Below are 24,212 nucleotides of genomic sequence, written 5' to 3'. Positions count from 1 at the left end.
AACTCTCTGTGTACGCCCTTGCAAATAAGATGATATCCATGATAAAAATAATCTTGCGAAACCCATTTTGTCAAGTTTATGTAATAATAATAAGTGATATGTAATAATTTCTGGAAAATTTACCAGATAAAGTAGGCCGAAGTATTCCGCTTCATCGAATGCCGATAACAATATTGGAATGTGCAAAATTTTAAGAAAATCGAAAACATATTTACAGCTTTATAGGAATAATTATTAGTCAAAAATTTAACCAGAAGGGTGGACCAAAATATCTATTAGGTCTATAGTCAATAGAAATTTTGAGGTATACGAAGTTGAAATCGCTGACTTCTTTCGAATGCTATAAAAATCTTGACCCCTTGTGGGGTAAGTACCAGAAGGAGTTAGTCGATAAATTTAAAGAAATATTTTGTTAAACCAAGTTTGAAAATTATCGCTGACTTCTTTTGCATGTTATAAGGTGTATAATTATTCAAATGTTGAACACTTGTGACGGAGGTACCAGAAGAAGTAGGCCGATATGTTCCCCAAACCTTGGAAATATTGAAATGTGTGAAGCTTGATTTTTATTTCGCAATTTTATGAAAGTTTAAGTTGTTCCAAGTTATGATTCTTTGTGGGGGAGGTACTCGATGGAGTGGGCCGCTATTGTCCACTTTCACCCTGCTATGTCACTTTCACCCTGCTGACAAAAATATTGGGATTTTGTAAAGTTTGCACCGAATTGGATCATTCTTTCTCTATACGGTAAGATATTGTCCGTGTAAACGACTCGACTCCAAATGTCCTAAGACGAATTTGGTTCAAAGAGACCTAGGCTCTAAAAAAGTGTTTTTGATGAGATACGTTTTGGTTGTATCAAATTAGCCATATAGCTACAGAGGGTACTGTAGCTAGATGGCTACGGGTATAAAAAGGGTGTCCACTTTCACCCTGCTGACAAAAATATTGGGATTTTCAAAGTTTGCACCGAATTGGATCATTCTTTCTTTTTCTATAGGATAAGATATTGTCCGTGTAAACGACTCGACTCCAAATGTCCTGAGACGAATTTGGTCCAAAGAGACCTAGGCTCTAAAAAGGTGTTTTTGATGAGATACGTTTTGGTTGCATCAAATAATACGTACCCAAATGATACGTACCCTCTGTAGCCATATGGCTAAGGGTATAAAAAGGAAAACCCCATTTGCTTTCGGTCGGTCAAGCTTTTAATGCTTACCACCAGAAGTAAAACGCCCAGTAGTATATTTGCATAAGTGCTGGGTATTGCTATGTTCTTCTATGTATCCTACAGATTTGAGTCCAAAGTATTTAATAAAAGTTATTATAATTACTATATAGAACTATGATTTTGGTTTATCCCCAGTTATCGGTACCTTTTTCAGCATTTCGAATGAGGTAGGTTTACATCTTTTATACTCGCAATCATATGCCTAAAGAGGGTATATGACATTTGAATCAGACATTTGATTTCCAATCTTTACTCGAATTCGAGCATCAGCATTCTTGGAAGTAGAAAATAGAATCGAGCGAATTTATTTTTCGATGTCTCTCGAATTGAAGTCATGTTTTGCTCATTTTAGAGTGGGGCAAAATTTACTCTTGCAGCGCTCCCATATAAAAAAAAAGATTAAAGAGTGTGCACTGTATAAAAATCCTACTCTTCGAACACTTCGTCTCCCAGTGAAAACGAGCAAATCTGAGCTCTTGTACTACTTATGGGAAACCATATAACAGAGAGTATATGCCATATGATAGGTCTAAAATAATTGTTTGGTGCTTGCTTTAACTCCGTTTTGACCCCACCCTTATATATCCTTATATTTCTATTAACTTTTACCGGGTTTAAGATTGTTACTCCCACAATTTTGAGTGCATTAAGCGAATAATTCAAATTATATATCCCATAGAAGAGAGTATCCTGCTTGTTCGAAATTAATACATGGTAATAACATTTTCCCTTGGAATATTGAAAATATCGGTGCTATACATATGGTACCTCTCCACACAGGGTCAACTAATTTAAAATCCGAATTGAATCACAGTTTTGCTCAAACTTTGCTCTATTGAAAAATGTTGTCAACTTCAGTGCTAAAGAATATTACGAACTTCAAATACCAAATTTGAAACAATTCCGGAGAATAATGTCGCTAAAACCATTAAAATACCGAATATCGGGAAGCACCGTTGCATGGGGGCTATACGAAGACATGAACCTGCACAGACAATTTTCTGTTTTAGGCTGTAGTATCCATTGCGAACTTCAAATACCAAATTTGAAGCAATTCCCGTGAATAATGTCGCTGAAATCATCAAAATACCGAATATAAGAAGGCACCGTTATATGGGGGCTATATGAAAACGTAGACCTGTATGTCCTATTTACGAACATAACCTGCCTACTGGCAAAATAAACATGTCTGCAAAATGTTAGCTTTCTATCTCGATTCGTTCGAAAGATAGCGTGATTACAACAGATAGACTGACGGACAGACAGACAGACGGACATCGCTAAATCGACATAGAATTTTACGCTGGTCAAGAATATATATAGTTTGGGTCTTACATGAGTATTTCGAGGAGTTACAAACGGAATGACAAATTTAATACCCTCCATAGTATGGTGGAGGGTATAAAAATGGAAATCTTAAACGAAATCTTAATAAGTGACCGATTTTTCAAACCTTGCACGTCTCAATATTGCTGCTAATATATGATCTGTTGGGGAAATGGTATTTATCAGCCAAAAATGAAGTGAAATGAGTATCTGATGTAGTACTACCTTGGTACATTGTTGGAATTATATCATGCCAATATCGGCTCAATACCAATTCCCGCGACTCCTTTACAAAAGGGCTATATCGTAAAAACTTATAATTTTCGTGAAAATATGAAAAAGTATCCCAAATGTTGTAGACTTTGTGTAGGTCAATATCATATTACATCTAGTTTAAAGCTAGAATAAATAGGTACATTCACTTTAGTAGGGAAAGCAGTCTCTTGTTGGATTGTCCTGGCAAGCATCTGTTGACATAGACATATTTGACTAATGACAACGAATCTCAATTTTCTAGAAATTAATTATGATGAAAATGTTGGCAAAAATCATGTCGAGCCCACAAACTGAATTAAACAGGTCACTTCAACCTACTTTTACATCGAACACTAGCATCAAATGACCTCTTTTCAATATCTATTGAACTACTTTTTTGCTGATGCTGCTGCTGCAAAGATGAAAAAATAAGCCTTGTTATGGTCAGCTGTAATTGATTTATGTCTAACCGTTCATTTGCATAGAATCAGTCACTTCCAATGCCAACTAGGCTATGCTGCTGTTGCTGAGGTTGCAAATGCCTAGATTGCCGAACAAAAAACAGTGTCAGGAGGGCAAATATAATTATCATTTTCAAGATATCTTCCAACTTGCTAGTGATTACAAAGAGAAGTCACAGTAGAATGTGGTGAACATACCTGGTCCGGTCGTAGTCCCGGTGGTACCCATGTATACTCCTCCAGAGCACAACCACTGTCATCATCTGAATGCGATTGCCGTTGGATGTCTAGGTGTTGGCCCACCATAAAGGGTGCATGAAAGCCACCCGATGGATGGTGTAACAGGGAGGGCGGTGATGGTGAAGAGATGGCCGGTGATAACTGATGGGTTTGTTGGTGTGGATGCTGTTGTTGTGTTTGCTGCTGCTGCTGTTGTTGTTGTTGCTGATGTTGGTGCTGATGGTGATGAGGTGGATGCTTGAGCGATGATGAGGAATACTTGGAGATTGATGACGATGCAGATGCCGCAGGTGAGTACTGTGATGGCTGTTGCTGTTGGTGGTGATGTGGCAATGAGGTTGTTGTTTGCTGTGGCTGATGATGCGTCTGTAGATGTGGTGGCAGATACTGATGGTGGTGATGAGGATGTAACTGCTGCTGGTGTGGTGGTAATGGTGGCAAATGAGGTGTTTGTTGTAGCTGCTGGTGCTGCTGCTGCTGTTGTTGAAGGTATTGACGTTGCATTGGCAATGGTGATGTTGGCAAGCCGGCAGGATTAAATAAAGCCCCAGCAGAAGAACTACTGGGCATTGGCCCCGAAGTTGTCGACGATAAGGCCGATGCTGCTGTTGTTGATGACGATGGGACATTACTTTGGCCTAGATGTCTTAGACTTCCCAAAGGGGGCAATGGAGGTGGTGTGTTTGAACTTGCCGATGGTCCACCAACAGAACCTGCCGTTGCTGTCGCCGCTGAACTTGGTGAAAAATGACGCGGTAATGTTGGTATTTTTTGTAGGTACGACACCTGTGTAAGTGGCGTTCGACTGATTGGTCTGCAAGTAGAATGGGGAGAGAGGAGAAAAAATGAAATAAATTAAAATTGAGCAAAAAATGTACAAAAGATTAATGAAGGTCAGATAGCAACAAAAAATGCCCCATGCCATATTCTCAATATTTCCACAATATGAAAGGAAAATTATTGAGTGTGCAAGTATTTTAGGGTTAGACCGTAACAAATCGAAAGTTAATTAAATTGTAAACGTGAGCATTTTGCTTAACTATTGCGGCGGACATTGTGGTCAGTCTCTGAATATTGACTAGTTAGATGGGCTCCTTGCTGTGGGGCAAGTTATTGGATATTGGTGTTATTGGTGATAGTTTAATACCTTGTGAGTGCAAATGGAATATTGCAGGGATTAATTTTATGTATTACAACTAAGGAATGTAAAAAAAATGATTTATTACTTGGGTGTCCACGCTTGCATATTCAATTTTATTTGATATTTTCAAAACTATTTTCTCTTAAACAATAACATCTCACAAGAGATCAATTTAGGTATCAGGAAAATTCTTTATTTTTTTTTTTTCAAAATGAAAGACAAGTCTTGTAACTCTATGAAGAAATCTTCTAAGGAAGCCTGCATGTATTATATGCGGTCAGATGCCATTAAACCTTTCAGAAGCCGAACTTTCCAATACTCATAGAATTTTTATATTTGCGCACATACAATCTACCTATAGAAAATTAATAAATCATATAGCCCCATCTTTATACACAACAGCAGTTGGAAAATTTCAATTGTGTTCTGCGACAAAATTCAAGTTTTTCAATAATTACAGGGAAATGCAGAAAAATATTAAAGTAGACCTAAAAAAAGAAGACACGTGTATCGTTGTTTTAAAAGTTTCCATTAAAAAGTAGCCAAAAAGAGACACTTTGCATCTTAATCGAGGATTTAAGTTACTTTAGGCGTCAACTCTAAAAAATAAAATAAGATAATATTTCGTTTTTTTTTTTTTTTTGAAAAACTTAAAGCACATATCTTTTTTTATATACAGTGGATATAAACATTCCGTTTCTATGGTGACTTATGGTAAAATTTGATGAAAAATATTTTTGTCTTTGAGGTCATCCCTCAAAAATGATGTTTTATTGGAGACTTTTGCACAAACTCACAAAAAGTAAGGCTTTAACCCCAAAATGTGTTTTTGATTTATATGAATCCCTGGCGTTTAGGTAAGTTGTAGACTTTTAATGTCTTTCAGGACCTATAGTAGAATTTTATGGTATATAATTTTGTGGAAGTAGTGGCCGAAAAATGGCTCGTGAGCTGAACATATCGCAATACTCCATTCGGCAAATATTGAAATTCCAAAAAGTGGAAGCACTTGCACCGCAACAAAATTGACACGAAAAGCTAAGGAGTTGCTTGGCTTGGCCGAAAGTTGAGAACTGCCTAATTTGGTTTTCTCTGGCCACTAGAACTCAAGCGCCGGCCATGGTGATGGTGAGAGCCGCCATAACAGTCAATGGTTGCTCTCCGTTCATATTAATCGACCGTGACATTAGAATAAATGCCGAATATTATCGCGAAAATATTCTGGAGGGTGTATTAAAGCCTTGGGCACGCAAACATTTTTGGCGCAGACCTTGGACATTCCAATAGGACTAAGCACCATCGCACTCAGCACGCGCTACCCAAGAATGTTTACAAAATGAGGTTCCTCACTTCATTTCCAGCGCACAATGGCCACCAAAATCTCCGGATACCAATCCGTTGTACTACTGTGTCTAGAGCATTTTCGAAAGCAAGTTGGTACTAAAAAATACCAAAGGGTCGATCACCTCAAGCAAGCGCTTCGCAGGGAATAGGCCGAAATACAACAGAGCTGCATTGGGGCTGCGTGTAACGGTTTCATTGTCCGTGTGAAGGCCATAATTCATGCCAAAGGTGACCAATTCGAACAAATCTAAACTTATTCTAAAATTTGATGGTATTTCCAACATTTTGTTTATTTCATTCAATAAAATTTAAAAAAAATGTAAAATTTATGGCGTTTGAATTTGTTGTAGTTGTTTATCTCACCCTGTATTTATCCATGTAATTAAAAAAATTTACATTACGGTGGGGGTTCTGGGCTAATCACTATTGCCATTTGAAAATACTAAATTTAATAGTAATATTTCCTTTTTTACTGCAATTCGTAATGGAGAATATTAAAGGAAGACTCAATTTCAAAACAGGATAGATGCCAGAATTTCAAACTGAATTTCTCAATTTCATATAGCAACTTCTAAATTACACTAAAATATAACAGAAGCCTACTGTGAATTGGCAACACGGTGAATTCCAAAATACTTCGTTAACTGCGGGCAACTTAGAAGCATATAATGCTGTGGCGGAAAATCCCTCCTATGGCAATTATTTGCATGCATTTTCAATTTCTACAACATACAATGTTGCCAATACAACAAAGACAATGCTCCATTTTGGGGAGACATGCAATTCCAATGTCCACCAATGGTTCTGGTCTCTTCCCCCAGCTTTAAGTCATAATCTATGGAAGTTGGTATTGTTTATTGTCTGATTCCCGCTGCCATGGACAGGGATCTAGTTTTTCACAATAACGAAGGCTGGCCATGTTGTAGCCCACTCTTAAATGATATGGTGTTCACTCCGAGAGTATTTTCGGCGGTGGCCAGCCACGGACGGCATAAGCTTTTGTTTTTCTACTTCGCCGAACATTTTGATGTGTCAATATTGTTACAGGCGGTTTTTTTTTGTGGCTACAAAAACAATTAAGTTCGAATAGGAAAGAGTCTTTTTTTGTTGTTTTGTTTAGTTTTGTTATGGCGACAGCATAGAAAGTCCCAAAATAAAAACGAAAACTCAACCGTGGCGAAAATCGACAACTACAATGGACAATGTTGTGAAATCACAACAGGAATTCCACAATGAAATAACCACAAATTGAAATTTAACCATTTTAATTGGTTTCGAACTCAGGTGTGGACTGGGGAACACACTCGTCCAATGATAACAGGATCAACTAAATTAGTGCAACATTTGTTTCAAATTTTTATTAGAAAATAAAGCATATTCAATTTAATGGGATTTGCAGTTAATAATTAAATGAATACAAAACCAAATTGTGGTCATTTTATATAAGGAAATTTGGAAAATGTCTACCAATAAGCAGAACCCTATTATGGTTAAAGAATATACCACTATTAGCAAATTACATTGTATGCGGAAAGAAGTATTTATATTAAGTGAATTTATGTGGAACCTTTTTACACCAAAATAGAATGAATTGTAGCCGTAATTTTAATATCGAAATGCACAATTCTAGCTCTTTTTTATGTATTAAATGTATTACCATTTAATACTTTTGTACATATTATGGCGCGCATTTGCAAAAAAACTACATACTCACAGTGATCCTAGTACAAACATTTATTTCTACAGCTCTGTTCTTACATTCCCTACTGAATTTAGTATTTTTCGTACACTATATAGCACACTAGTCCAAAAACCGTCCTTTGTTGGACCCACAGTTATCCTCATAGCAAAAGTTGTAAGTTCAGCTTTATTCCTACACATATATCAAATTTAGTACCACTTAGAAATTTTCATTCATATTATACTATGGATTTCCGAATTCACGTCCTGATTTAAATGCTACATAGGTTCTTTGACCCCTATACCGATATTCAGCTATTTCCTACAATCTATATTAATTTTAGTACAATTAGTATTTTTTATACGTTATAGAAGGAATTTTTATATTCGATTCCATAGCTAAACGCTCCACATTATTTATAGTATACCTAATCAGAAGCATCTCCATATATCAACCCTTCTAAATTTCATTCTCATTATAAATTTCTCGATTTTTTCTTGTTCGAATTGCCACAAGCCCTTCCTTTCGTATATCATACACATCATTAAAGACTCTTATTCCAAATTTCAGATATCCAGCCTTGGTTACTTCCCCTAATACCATATTTAATACATTTAAGTACATTTTATACATTTAGGTACAAGATTAGGTACTAATGATTCCGAGGAAAGTACTTTTTTCTTGGGGGCAGGCTAGTATGCTTGATACAAAAGTCCTGGTGCAAATACTGGGCTAAACCCGAGTCTACTAAATCTATATGGACAATATAGGTATCATGTGAATGTTAACAAGTTAAAAAGCAGTAAGTTCGGCCGGGGCAAACTTTGAATACTCTCCATCATTGGGAAATTTAAAAAAAATAAATAAATGTATAAGAAATAGAATCCGATAAAAATTTTGTTAAAATTCTAAAAATACTGAATATAGGAAGTTGCCATAATTTTGGGGTCCATACGAAGACGTGGACTTGCATGTATTACGACCTTCAAGTACGAAATTTACAACAATTCCGGAGAATAATGTAGCTAAAATCATCAAAATGCCGAATGTAGGGAACCGATTATTAGAGGCAATACGAAGACCTGGACCTGCATAGCCAATTTTGTGTCATAGGCTGCAGTACCCACCACGAATTTCAAATACGAAATTTGAAACAATTGCGGTGAATAATGTCGCTGAAATCAGCAAAATACCGAATATAAAGAGGTATCGTTATGTGAGGGCTATGCGAAGACAGGGACCTGTATAGACAATTTTCTGTCATAGATTGTGGTACCTATTAGGAACTTCAAATACGAAATTTAAAACAATTCCGGTGAATAACGTCGCTCAGATCATCAAAATACCGAATACGGAGAAGTACAGTTATATGGGGACTATAACTAAACGTGAAGCTATATAGCCCATTTCAATGCCATTAGTCCTGCAGACATAATATACATTTGATACATATTTATACATTTGAGTAAAATTTTATATATATATATATATATATATATATATATATATATATTATATATATATATATATATATATATATATATATATATATATATATATATATATATATATATATATATATATATATATATATATATATATATTTCAAGGTGTTATAAACGGAATGACAAACTTAATATACTCTCCATACTATGGAGAAACGGAAAACGGTTCGGGATTTTTATCAAGATTGTGGATTATAATTATAATTGGCACTATAACCTTTCCTATGTGTTATTATCTTTCTTAGATATGCGCCTTTGAACCCGTACGAGCCGATTATGTTCTCAATATTGAATTTATCTTTTCGGTATAAAAAATTTTCCTTCGCGAGTTAGACATAATCAAGCCCCTGTCATAAAATACAATTTATATCAGAATCGTGTTTCCCAGGTTTAAATGCCCATATATCTGGATCCAGGAAAGATAATATCGCAAGTTGTAACATTTTGGATGAAGTGACTCGACTCGACTTTTCGGAGTTTTTATAAATGTGGTCAATTGTTGAATAGATATTTTCATTAGCCTTCAAATAATACCTTTATTTAGATACAAATTGTTATTGGCTTTCAAATGATGAAATGATTGCCGGTTCCAAAACCCGAAGTTTTAGGCCAATTATCCGAGTATCCGTGTCCCTCCACGAAAAAAAAATTTCCAGAAACAGTGTACATAGACCGATATCTGAAAAGATTCAACAAATTCCAGAGTTTTTACTTATCTAGATGTGTTTCCATACTTCCATGTCCACCTTTATATATCCAAACCCACCTCAACCAAAGTTAGTGTTTTTCTTACTTTTTTAGCACGTATTTCTAAAACTAACTTCATGTGACCCCAATATCAGAATTTCAATATTCCGTCTCCATCTGTGCACCCCTGCCTAAATTGTAACAAATTAAGTATACATTAAAAAATCAGCCTCTAACCATAACTTAATTTTTGTATCAAATTTTAGGTTTGTCCATTTACATAATACCAAATGGTATCATATTTAGTGTTTTTATTAAACTTATATATCGATATCCCAAATACGTGGTGCGGGATCAACGACCCTCATTCCAAATTTCAGAACTCTAGCTCTATCCGTTCGACCAATACAATGAATCCATTTTTTAGCATCATTAAGTACCTGTGGTATACTTGTATTTCGAATTTCCAAAAACCCAGCCTTATCCCACCACTAAACACTAAACACGATTCTACCTTCAGCCGTTTCGCCTTTGCTTTGATGAATCAGTCAGTCACTCTACTTTTGTTTATTACGATTCTTGTCTTTTCATTCCCTCAATACCAGTGTATTCAAATCGCTGCAGCTGTAAGGTGAAATAAGTGGCAGAGTTCGGCTGTGATATTTATTGAAACGCAGTGACACTATAAATAAATATAACATATTTGTAAAATATGTCTGCTCAGATATTTTTTCGATTTTGCTTCATTTGAAAGTACTAACACATGTCTCATGTATATATAAATCCATAACTGTAATAAATTGCCAAGCACCGAAATTCGAAAGAAAAAATTTCAAGCACGTGCAACAGGCCTCATGGAAAATATTTTATTTCAATACAACTCTAATATTGAAACAAAACTAAACCAGTAAGGAAAGCTCAAAAGTCGGGCGGGGCCGACTATATGATACCCTACACCACTATGCATATTTAGTAGAGCTCTCGTAAAAAGGTTTATACAGGGCATTTCAGAGCTCTATGAGATATTTGGTACAAAATCAAAATCTATCTAATTCTATCGTGCATTTTACGAACTATAGCTATCTCTGAACCGGGTTTCTCCAAATTTGACGTATTAGCTTCTAGACTGAATTCGGTCTTATGTACGAAAATTCATGCCATTTGGGCTGATATTGGCCATTTGATGCACAATTAACACGAAATCGGATGAAGATATATATGGGAGCTATAGCTATATCTGAACCGATTTTTACTAAAATTGGTGTACTTGCTTCTAAGCTGGTTTCGGTCGGATTTGCCAAAATTGATGCTATTACGGCCATTTGGTGGTCAATCACCCGAAATCGGATGAAGATATATATGGGAGCTATATCCAAATCTGAACCGATTTCGGTAAAATTTAAAACAGCTATTCCTGTGCTCCATCTAATACCTGGTACCAAATATCACGGTTGTGGAGTGAATATTACGAATGTAAGGGACTAAAACACTAAATCAGATGAAACATATATATGGTTGCTATATCTATATCTGAACCGATTTTCACTAAATTTGATATACTTGCTTCTAGGCTGAATTTGGTCCGATGTACTAAAATTCAGTCCATTTGGACTTATATCGGCCATTTGGTGCACAATTAACCCGAAATCGGATGAAGATATATATGGGAGCTATATCCAAATCTGAACCGATTTCGATAAAATTACAAACAGCTATTTCTGGGCTGTATCTTTTATCTGGTACCAAATATCATTCTTGTGGAGTGCATATTACGAATGTGAGAGGATTAAACACCAAATCGGATAAAAAATATATATGGGAGCTATAGCTGTTTCTGAACCGATTTTGCTGTATTTGCTTTAAGGCTAATCTCGGTCACATGTGCCAAAATTCGGGCCATTTGGGCTGATATTGGCCATTTGGTGGCCAATTAACCCGAAATCGGATGAAGATATATATGGAAGTTATATCCAAATCTGAACCGATTTCGATAAAATTTAAAACAGCTATTTCTGTGCTCCATCTAATACCTGGTACCAAATATCACGGTTGTGGAGTGCATAGTAGGAATGTGAGGGACTTAAAGATCAAATCGGATGAAAGATATATATGGGAGCTATAGCTATATCTGAACCGATTTTCTCCAAATTTGATATACTTGCTTCTAGGCCGAACTCGATTGGGTGTGCCAAAATTCAGGTAATTTGGACTGATAGTGGACATTTGGTGCACATTTAACCCGAAATCGGATGAAGACATATATTGGAGCTAAATTTGATCCGATTCTCACCAATTTCAATAGGGTTCGTCCTTGGGCCAAAAAAATTTCATTTCAATCGGATAATAAATGCGACCTGCATTTTGTTCACAAGAATACATGGACAGACGGACGGACAGACGGACTGACATGCATAAATCGACTCAGAAAGTGATTCTATGAAGGTTCTCAAAAGTAACTATGGGTCTATCTCGTTTCCTTCTCCATGTTACAAACAAATGCACAAAGACATAATACCCTTACCACTATGTGGTGTAGGGTATAAAAATACCTCACAGCAGGTTACAAACTTCAAATGGAGAGGAAAAATTCATGGTGAATTAAAAAAAAAAAAAACTACAACTTCGGCTGTATTCAATGGATGTCGGCAACAACAACAAAAACAAGAGCAATACATTAGCTGCATGAAATCGCACAGTGTGAGCCAATCTAATAGCATTGGGATCATTTTCCGCCAAAACTGAATTTTCTGGCTTTCTGGCTAACCCCGGAATATGCTTGCATACCAGTCGAAATTTATTGAACTTATTTTATTTTTTGTTTTCTTCTTCTGCCTAGACACCAAATTGTCTAATGTCCATAACCATTTGGGGGTTCCAGTCCATATGGGAGAACCAGCCAGCCAGACTTACCGATACAATAACACATTCATCTAGGCCATACGATTCGTGTAAATATTTCTTCTAGTTTTGTTTTGATTGTTGAATGTTTTTTTTTCTCTTGGTGTGCTGTCCAAGAAAACCCCCGAAAACGGATTAGAATAGAAATCGGAAAATGCACGTAGGAGGTGTTGCATTTCACAGTTGCCCCCACAAAGTATTAATCGAATAGCGAATGCCTGAATGAACGGTCGACCACCAGCGTCATTTCCAAGTCTTTGTTAAGTAATTGTGTCAGACAATTTGACTGTATCCCAGAGAGTCTCGTCGCCGTTGCCGGGGTGATGCTGGTGGCGCAGCTCTTAAGTTTTTGGCAAAATGTCTACATTTGTAACTGCTTTGTGGGACATACGGCTGCTGCTGCCGCTGCAGTTGTTGTTGTTGTTATTGCTGCCCAGTTTGTGTTGTTTATTTTATGCTTAATTTTATTACAGTTATTTGTACTTTTGAGTAAATTATATTACCCTCGATGTAATGCGCTGTAAAAAATCTCGAAAATCGAATGTGCGACAGCGATGTTGGGAATGCAAATTGTATGTTGCATAGAGTTCATGTATTTCTAAAGCCAACAACAAAGAGAATAAATATATTTGTCGTGTAAAATTTAGTCACCTTTAGGTGTGAACGATAGTAATACCAATTACTCAGTAAAGCATTTTCAAAAAGTGAATGAAAGATTCAGGCAGATCATGCGAGAAAGCAACTGTTACGCATAATGTATGCTTTACACCTTTCAATGTTTAAGACAATTGAATTAAACTTCCACATTTGTTGAAATTTTCAAATTAAGATTTCTTGTAACCTGTTGATTTTAGATATATAGTTTCGTGCAGATAAAACCACAACGATTATTTTGGTAGGGATTATTAAGGGTTCTTTTTGGTTTTTTTTTTTCGGCTTAACTTTAATTTAGTAAAATCTCTAGAATTTTTTTTTTTTGAAATTTTTCCAGAGGTAGGTATTTATGTCCTGATTCCGAGATTTGGGCCCGAATGCTGGGATATTTGACTAAAAATTTTGGATCCCGGTTAGACCTAATAATGAAAGATAATGAAAATACCTATCTAATAATTGGTCTCATGATGGGGTTATTCAAAACATTTCGGGAGTTGTATCAACATTATTTATACAAATGTCGAAAAGGGCCCCATTTTGGGAAAATGATGTTTTTAGTATAAAAAAAAATACTTTGCTTCGCACTTGGGCATACCCAGAGAGGAAAATCTTAAGTCCCTGCCGACAGCCGCCTACCTAAAACAACATCAGATTTAGAAAATCCTTAGATCGCGAAGCCAGAGGAATAAATCTGAAACCCAGCCCGAAGGCCGGCTAATTGAAAGGGTATCAAATTAAAAAAAACTTGCGTTCGAGTAGCCCCTGTTAAACATACTCAGAGGAGAAATAAGCACCAGACGGTGCCAGCAATTTAAAAGGAGAGTTAAATTTAGAACTTTGGTTCGCGTGTCAGTTTGTTTGTACGGGCTTAAAGACCCATGTCCATCCAGGATCGAAGTAATAGCATGCATTGTAGCCTTTTGGAAAGGTTACAATAAGCTATAATTTGTTATTAATTTTATGGAAAAAAATCGAAAGTTTTTACTAAAATAGGGTTCCTTCCTTTAAGCTTTAATACGGTTAAAACTCCCTTTAAACGAGATCGTTGCAAGCTAAAACATTCTACGACATTATTTGTCATAGAATATTACTATAGGTCCTAGAAGACGTTGAGAGTATAAATTTTAACCAAACGCCAGGAATTCAAATATATTAAAAATACATTTTAGGATTAAAGCTGTGCTTTGTGTGAAGTTATACAAAAATCTCCAACAAAGCATCATTTTAGGAGGATGACGTCAAAAACAAAAATATTCTTCATTAAATTTGCGTTAGAGCTTTGAAATTTGATAGCCATCTTTGGATTAAATCCAGAATCATTGGTCTAGAAAATGGGTCATGGCGGCCCACTTTTTGGTATAGTCCCTATATCCATTTATAATTGTTTTCAACTTACAAAAATGTATTGAACAAATTTTTTCAGCAACATTTTGTAGGTTGACTCTTATTTACTGAACTTTAAAATTATTACTAAATATCGAGAACACACTTAATATTTACAAAACAACTAAATATATTTATATATTTAATGGTTATTCTTCTACACATGAATACATTCCCTTCTCAGAATAACAATTCCCCCATGCGTTCCCAAAATAACTTGTCGTACAAATAATGTCATTCATTCCTTCCTTTTTTCCGTTCACACACATGCCAACAACCTTATTCGAATATCCAACAACTAAATTTCAACAACATTCTTTTCTAACATTTTGTGTCGTTGTGTCGTTCATAAGGGTTAAATTGCAAGACAGCGACGACAGGTGGCTCATAAAATGATGTTCTCTGCAATTATACCTTCGAGACTGGTTTGGCTTCTTTTGTTTATTGTCTTGTTTAGGAAATTCCTTTTTTCGTGCATACAGAAAAGGAAAACCCAAAAATGCAAGGTGGATATAGGAAGATGCATAAGGGGCCATTGTACCCTTCACCATAAAAAGTGGAGTACATTAGATTTATCATTTTGTTTGTAACACCGAAAAATATTTGTCGTATAGCCCATAATGGATAATTATTTTTGAGAAACGTAGATTGTAAGTCGATTTAGAGATGGTAGATATTGAAAACGGACTATATAGGCTTACGTTTAGTCATAGCCTTTTCGACGTTACCTCCCTATTTTGGTTATTTTTAATCTCGCAATTTAACCAGATCTGCTATAATTCAATATAACTATATATATGCTGGTTTAAGGAATTTGAAAATACCTGGTACCTTTTTTATCTACACTTATTTTAACGCAGTCAAATTTGTAATTATATAATGCAACTTCTAATATTATTACTTCACAATTTCCAACCAATGTTTGGAATATTGTTAGATAAAAGTTTGGCATTTGTAATTATAGTCAATATTAAAATATCATATAATATCATCTACATTTATGATTTGCATTTTTATTGCATGCTTTTAGATGCTCGCAAGAAATTTTATGAAGCAAATAGAAAACCTTTACTGTACAGTATCAAATAATACACTTAATAATATAAGCATAGCGTAAATATAGTATACAAGCTGAAGACCGCTAATTCGCAAACGAAAAGTCCACCTTAAAATTTTAAATTTGATTGTACTTAGTACTTAAAATGCATAATTTAATTATTCCGACAAATTTTTTGATCAAAATTCACACATCGTACTAAATTTTCAAACATTCAAAGTTTAATATATTATTCAAGTGTTTCCTTAATAATAGAAAAATCTTCAAAATCTTGACCCGAGGAGGATATTAGTAGAACCATTGTACAATGGACCCACACCCAAGTTTTCTGTACAAAAATATTTCAACGTCTCCATATGTAAATCCTAGAAACCAACAGTGACTTCAATATCAAATTTCAGCTATATCCCTTTATCCAATACCAAATTTAGTACTTTTCGACAAATATAGGACTCATTTGAAAATCATTGCCAAATTTTCTTATTAATCTAAGTATAAAACTTCGGAATCTCTATCCTTTAGCCAATATTCAATTAAATTCCACTTTGAATTTTTCGAACAATTATAGTACACATTTAAAAAATCACCTCCATATCTTAACCATAGACATCAATAGTGACATCTATATCAAACTTTAGGGCTTAAGCTCTATCGCTTCACCTAATACTAAATTTAGTACTACTTAGTTCTTTTCGTACAATTGTAGCACACATTTCCGAAACCACCTCCATATCTTAACTGCAGATAGCAACAGTGACCTCAATATCAGAATTGAGGCTTCCAGTCATATACCTTCACCCAATACCAAATTTACTACCATTTAGTATTTTTCGTACATATATATATGTATGACACATTTTCAAAACCAAACTCAGATACCATCAGTAATTTAAATATCAAATTTTAGTATTTTTTTCTCTATTCCTTCAACCAATACCAAATTTAGTACCATTCAGTACTTTTCGTATAATTATAGTATACATTTTCGAGATATATATGTTCAGACTACAAATGAACAACGACCCGAATACAACGTTTCAATCATTATCTATTTACCCAATATTAAATTGTACCGAATGTAGTACAATTTAGTACTTTTTGTGTAATAGTAGTACACATTTCCAAAATAAACTCTTTCACAAACACCAACAACAAGAGGAACTCCAATACAAAATTTTAAAATTCCAGCTTCATCCGTTCACCCTAAACCAAACTCTACCAAATTTAGTACCATTTATTACATATTTCCACTTTCTTATATCAAACTTTTTATCTCATACCAAATGTTAGCCCTATCCGTTCACATAATACCAAATGGCACGATTTTAAAAGTTTAGTACCACATTAGAACTTTTCGTAACTTTAAAGTTCGAAATTTTAAAAGCCCTTTGGGACATCTATCTAGCACTTTATCAGTTACTTTCATTTCAAATTTCAGAATTCTAACTCATTTCGTTTGTCCAATACAAAGTATTCAAGTTTTACTACATTTTAGTACTTTTCGTACCCTTTTAGTACAAAAATCCAGCCTTATCAAGACTGACTGACATATGCGAAATTTTAAGATCGAGTTTGGTGTGGGCCCGATTCTAGGTCAGTCAGACAGATAATATATGAGCTTGATTTAGGGAAGGCTGGATTATCCGAGAACCTGCGTGCTAACACGATTTAATATCATTAACATGTTACTAGAACGGTTAATCAGTTTGTAGAAGTTCCTAATTTAGGTACAGAAGAACCAGATTTCCAGAAAAAGCGCATTTTACTTAAATTCAAAAATAACAATAAAAAATAGCGGTCTTTGAAGTCTACATCTGTTGAATTTTTCAATAATATTTTTGAATATCGCAATTATTAGATGACCTAAACCTAAAAGTGAATATAATTTGAAACGGTTCCTCAGCACGATGATTCTTTCTAAGTTACCGATATTCTTTATTGAATTTACAATTACTTTTCTTATTCTCCATTTGGCCCATTTTTAGATTACTATGACTAAAATGATCTTTCCAAAGGGTTTTCGATTGAGTTTTGTCCAGTTATACCCGCATAGGGTACAATAATTACACATTTTATTGTCAACGATGAAGTAAACAACAGAAAAGCAAGAAGAAAAAACGTCTACAGAAAAGTTGTTTTTGGATCTTTGGTCTGTCGATGACAAACTTGTATTTTTACAGAACATTTGGAACTTTACTTCATTCACATGCCACAGAGTAAAGAACCGTAATTAGGAATGTAGTTATAACCAACTACCATGACAACAAGCCAGCATTGAGAAACGCATTTTCATATTCCTTATGAACGAGCTTTATATGTTCTCTGCACATTAGGGTTGTCCCGCTATGTAAACACATCTATATACATAAACCTATGAAAATATTTGCAGCACAACATTAGGAGCCACTTCCACATCCCGAACTTTTATTGTTTTACAACCATAGAAATGAGGTGGTACAACGACATGTTGGCATTTTTATTTTCGTCCCTATATTGTTTGTACTCTTCTCCACCATTTCATATGTTCCGCATTTATTTATTTCTTCTCTGGGAGTTTCAATAAAAAATATGCTTTTGCTATGATGTTCCACACATACATACATGCAACAATGATTGTCATAAACGATTTTTGAATTGACAATAAACGAAACGTGTTGCGAGCGGAATTGGAGCAAAAGCAACAAAAGTCATATAAACTTGACGACTTCAGTTTATTGCCAGAGGATATCAACCTTTGTGCATCCACCCACCTTTATTGTCAATATGGGAAACACGACACACCTACACTTTGTCATCGGGCAACAGAGTTTGTGATATTTTTACATATGGAACTGTGACTTAAAACAATTTTTAAATTAATTTGTTTATTACACTGTACAAAAAAAATCAATAATTAAAGGAAACCCCCAGCAAAAAACTTATTTAGAGACTTTAATAAAGCCTTGACCATATTCAAAGGGAACCCAAATAGAGCTTTGAAAGCTTAGAGAGAGATTAAATTACTACAAGAATCATTGGTTTAAAAAATTGTTTTACGTTTTAGTTATTTTTTTGAATTTTGAATTGTTTCTATTTAAAAACGGTATTAACAAAAATAGGCCCACGTTTGGATTTGTTCGTATTTTCCAATCAACGAGCCTGAAAATTTGTATTTTGGCTTCTTCGGGGGTAGAAAATCTTCCCTTATACTTAAATAAAATAAGGTTAGTTCGGAAGGGTTTCTAACCCCGAAGAAACCAAATATACATTTTCAGACCCTGCGAGGTAAAACTTCAAAACGGCGATACACGGGTCTTCTGTTTTATATTTTAAAATTATATTTTCGACGAGTAGCGTGCTCTTGCGCTACTTCGTCAGCGAAAAGTCCATCTGAACATTTTAATTTCCTTCCAAGAGTTCGTGTTAGGCCTTTTTTGTACTCAAAATGTACAAGTTGTTAAGTTTGAAAAAATTTGTTAATCAAAACTTCATGTATCGTTCTAATTTTTTAGTCTTTCATGGTTTTATATATTTTCCAATTTTTCCCTTTATCGAAAAGCATAATCGATAAATGATTACTTTTTGCACAATAAAGTCTTCAAAATCTTTTCTTCTACAATGGTTCCACATACAAATTTCTGGCGAAGACTATTTCAACGTATATTCATAATAAAAATTTAGTACCATTTAGTACGTTTCGAGCAATCATAGTACGCATTCCCAAAGCCTTCTCTCAAAGCTGTACATCAAAGAGTGCCTCCATATTAAATTTCTCAATTTCAGCTTTACCCTAAGACCCAATCGCGAATTTATTACCATACTTTGCGTAAGGTTTTACTCATGTGCAAAACCACCTCCACCCTAGACGCCAACAGTGTCCTTGATACCAAATTTCAGAAATTTATCTCTATCCTAACAGCCAATGGCACATTTTGCGGCATTTTGCGGTTTACGTACGTTCATAGTACGCTTTTCTATAACCACCTCCTTCTCTTAACTATAGACACAAACAGTGACATCCATATCAAATTTCAGGATTTTAGCTCTATCCCTTCATCCAATTTCAAATTTAGTACTATTTGAAACTTTTCGTACGACAATTCGAAAACCACCTCCATATCTCAATCCCAAATACCAACAGCGACTCAATGTCAAATTTACCAATATCCAAATTAATAAAACATAGTACTTTTAGAACAATTATAGTACATATTTCCAAAATCACCTCCATATCTTAATCACAGACACAGACACTAACAGTAACATCCATATAAAATTTCAGAATTTCGGCTCTGCAATTTCCCATATTACCATATTTAACACCGTTTAGTATAATTCTCAACCACAGACACCAAAAGTGACATCTATATCAAATCTCCGGATTTCAGCCCTATTCATTTACTAAATACCAAATTTATTAATATTGTTACGTTCTTGGATTTTACTTAATCCCGTGTAGACGTTGTTTTATTTCCCAATACAGCTCGTACCAATGATTTTATTCACACAACTTTACTTTGCACTTTACTTTACTCGACGGTTTCAATTCGCGATCTGATTCACAACTGACTAACTGCCTTTCCATTTCCCCTATTTATATGAGCCTCGCCTGTCGCTACAGAAGTTTCTAGACGATCTGGTAACGCCTAGATTACGAACAATCTACCAATGCAACGAACACATACAAACTTACATTGAGTGAACAATAACAACAACACATACAAACTTACATTGAGTGAACAATAACAACAACACATACACAGGCGAGGGGGTAACAAAGAAAGAGGAATTAAGCGATCATCAATGATGACGTTTAACAAGAATTGTACGTCAGCAACAAAATAGAAAATGAAAGAGGAAATGGAAGGATGTAGAAAAATCTATACAGTAGTTGTTGTTGTGAAGTTATTCAAATAAACTGCGTAGTAGAAATTTACGTTACAATTCAAATTCTTAAATTAACGGAATTCATCTAAATTAACTTAAATCTAAAGTTATATTCGTAACAATATTTAGTACTTTCGTACAAATATAGATCGTATGTTAAAACCATCGCCAAATCTTAAACAAACACCATCAGTAGTCTAAATATCAAATTTCACAATTTTAGTGCTATCCCTTCTCCCAGTACGAAACATACCAGTACCATTCAGTACTTTTCTCACAATTATATTACATATTTAGTACATATTATAGTGCATATTAGTACATATAGTACACCTTTCCGGAACTACCTTCATATGTCCAAATATCAGATTTCAAGCGCTATCTGTTCACCCATAACCAAATATAGTACTATTAAGTACTTTTCGTTCAGTGACTCAGTGACAGCCATATATGACACATACAGTGTGAGATGAAAAAACTGCAACCAACTTCCGACTGCTATCATTTCTAAGCCACTCGTCCGACAGCTGTTAAAATAATTTCAGTGACAGCTCATTTTGATATTTACAAGCGTACAAAAGCATTTTCTTGAGAATTTTCCAGAAAAAAAGTTATTCGTGATGGAATTCAAGCGTGATAGTGTGATTTCTTTATATTTGGCTGGAAAACCACAAGTTAGAGCACTACAGCATTAAAAGTTGAATAAATCTTTTGTGTCTCGCACCATCGCTCGTTACCGTGATACTGGTAGCGTAGCCTGACGTCAAGGAAGTGTACGGAAAAAAAACAGCAACATCAGCATAAATTTTTCGAAGAGTAAAGAAGCGAATTGATCGAAACCCGCGTCGCAGTGAGCTGAACATGTTGCAATATTTCACTCGGCAAATATTGAAAAATGAGCCATTGAAATTCCAAGAAATGCTAGAACTTAGACCGCAACAGAAAGAAAATAGACTCAAAAGAGCTAAGGAGTTGTTTCGCTTGGCCAAAAGTGGTGAACAGCCGAATTTGTTTTTCTCCGATGAGAAAACATTCGTTGTCCAGCAGTTTGTAAACAAACAAAATTATCGTGTTTACTTGCCAACGAGATCAGCTGAAAATTTGCACCTTTGGTTGGCCACCAGAACTCAAGCGTCGGCCATGCTGATGGTGTGGGCCGTCGTAACAGCCGATGGTCGCTCTCCGCTCGTATTAATCGATCGTGGCATCAGAATAAATGCCGAATATTATTATATTCTGGAGGGTGTATTAAAACCTTGGGCACGCAAACATTTTGGTTACACGATGAGGGTCCTCGCTTCATTTCCAGCGCACAATGGCCACCAAAATCTCCGGATACCAATCCGTTGGATCTGGAGTATTTTGGAAAGCAATGTTGGCACTAGAGAATACCAAATTGTAGACCACCTCAAGCAAGCGCTTCGCCGGGAATGGGCCAAAATGCCGCAGAGCAACATTTGGGCAGCGTGTGATGGTTTCATCGGCCGTTTGAAGGCCATAATTCGTGCCAAAGGTACATTTAGTGCTACTTCCGAAATTGTTTGCTTTTATTCAATAAAAAAAGTAAAAGTTATGGCGTTTTTTCATCTCACCCTGTACAAAGTATTTTCGTAGTATTTTTGTACCCAACCTTTCAGACACCAAGACTGACGCTCGTGCAAAATTTTCAATGTTCTAGCTTCCGTGCGTTCACTACTCTTAGAATAAATGTTTCCTTTTACTACAATCATCTTGTTCATTATGTTCGCCGCTGGCATTGAACTCACTATCTTTTTATTTGGGGTTAAATATAGTACACACTTCGCCATGGTTTCAAGAATTACATTTCAACAAGCTATAATATTTTATTATGTCTTTCTGCTTTGACAACGCTGAGCCTCCATATTGCAACATTCTGGTTTGTAGGTGGAGACGTACACTTTTGACGTTACTTATTACTTGGTAATGAGAAGAATATGTTCTTATGGTTTCTAATTTCTTGAAGAATAAACCATTTGCTCCTTACTTTTTCAGCTTCAGAAATGCACAAATTAAATTCCTAGTTCAATAAGTTGAAATCAACAACTAAAAATCACACGAATACCCACAACCAAGAGTAATTTAAAAATGGAATCAATTCAATAACATCAATTGCAAATTTTGTTTCAAAACGTAAACGACCTTTGTTTTCTCATGTAACTAAAGACAAATTGCCATTGTTAACTTTGTTTTTCAACTTTCAAATATCGAAAACATTTCAATTTTAGTCAGTGCCAACATCCTTATTGATGTTGACATCATCAATGGAATTCGTAAGGAAAAACAATTTCACTCCATCTGCTGTCTCTGCCTGCCTCCAGCTTCAATGCAAATGGTCGGTCGTTCGAATAACATTTGTGATTCCATTTGACATGTCAATTCCAGAGTAGTTTTAATTACAAAACTCTCAAACTTCACAAAGCTATTTTCCAATCATTTGAAACAATTTTTCAGATCAGTTTTTGCATTTCACAAAGTTAACTTGAGAATTCTGTTTTTTTTTTTTTCTTTACTTGGTTTTTCCTTTGCACCAACAGCAGAGAGTGGAGATATTGAAAACATATCCTAATTGTTTGTAACAGTTGTTGACTACGATGCTGATGCTCTGTTTTTAGCAAAGAGTTTGTGTCGACCAATTAATGCTGGTCAAGTCAGTTATTGGAGTTGCATAAATACTACCCAGTTGGATGCCACACACACACACACCCAACCACAACAACAACGTGTGGAATTGCAACAACGAAGCCGTCACACAAATTCATTAACAAATATAACACAAGATGAACGGAGAGACGGTTCAACCAACCGACCGCCGAACTGGACCCGCGAAATGACAATAATGCTAGCGACAGCAACAGCTTGTTGCCAATGAATTGGCAGTGACTTTTGATGTTGTTGTCTTGTTAACATATGACGCTTCTTTATTGTTGTTATTGTCTTCTTTCTTTTTCGAAGAATTGAAATAAGGAATTCAGTCAGTCGTGCGTTTTTATGCTCTTCACCATAGATAACTATATTGCGATAGTCTTCATATAGCTATATATATGTGTATGAGGGAATTTGCATGAAGAACGAAGAATCGAGTGTGTCGGGGTAAATCTATATTCATGAATGCAACCAGATTCGCAAATTGTGACAACGAAAAAGAGGTGGAAACAACCTGTAGTCGGTAGCCGGTATTAGGTGGTATAACCCAATATTAGTTGCCGTTGTTAACATTATTGTAACGGCATAAAGGGAAGTTTCAATGCAAACGCTATACTTTCATATTTACAAAATATGTTAAAAGATTGCATACATTGTTAGTTTTGTTGGAATATGGAAATTATCAACATAGAATCGACAATATGGGGGTTTCCAAATATGGTTTAATTTGTTATTCGATTTATTGCAACCATACTATAATAATATAATAACCTTGTCATTCTGTTTGTTAATCTTCTAAATAACCATAAAGTAGATATA

The 24,212-nt window shown here is 35.1% G+C and overlaps 1 protein-coding gene across 1 annotated transcript in view; it reads right to left on the bottom strand.

Annotated features, from left to right (window-relative positions):
• The window catches only part of LOC101896748 (protein prickle), a 153,525-nt gene that overhangs the window by 35,660 nt on the left and 93,653 nt on the right, over positions 1-24,212 (bottom strand). The window contains exon 3 of the mRNA XM_011292690.3: positions 3,472-4,327. Coding sequence (XP_011290992.2) covers positions 3,472-4,327 — 856 coding nt within the window. The remainder of the gene's footprint in view (positions 1-3,471; positions 4,328-24,212) is intronic.

Source organism: Musca domestica, unplaced genomic scaffold (assembly GCF_030504385.1).
Source record: "Musca domestica strain aabys unplaced genomic scaffold, Musca_domestica.polishedcontigs.V.1.1 17, whole genome shotgun sequence".
Taxonomy (NCBI): domain Eukaryota; kingdom Metazoa; phylum Arthropoda; class Insecta; order Diptera; family Muscidae; genus Musca; species Musca domestica.
This window is presented reverse-complemented; position numbering and strand designations above follow the sequence as displayed.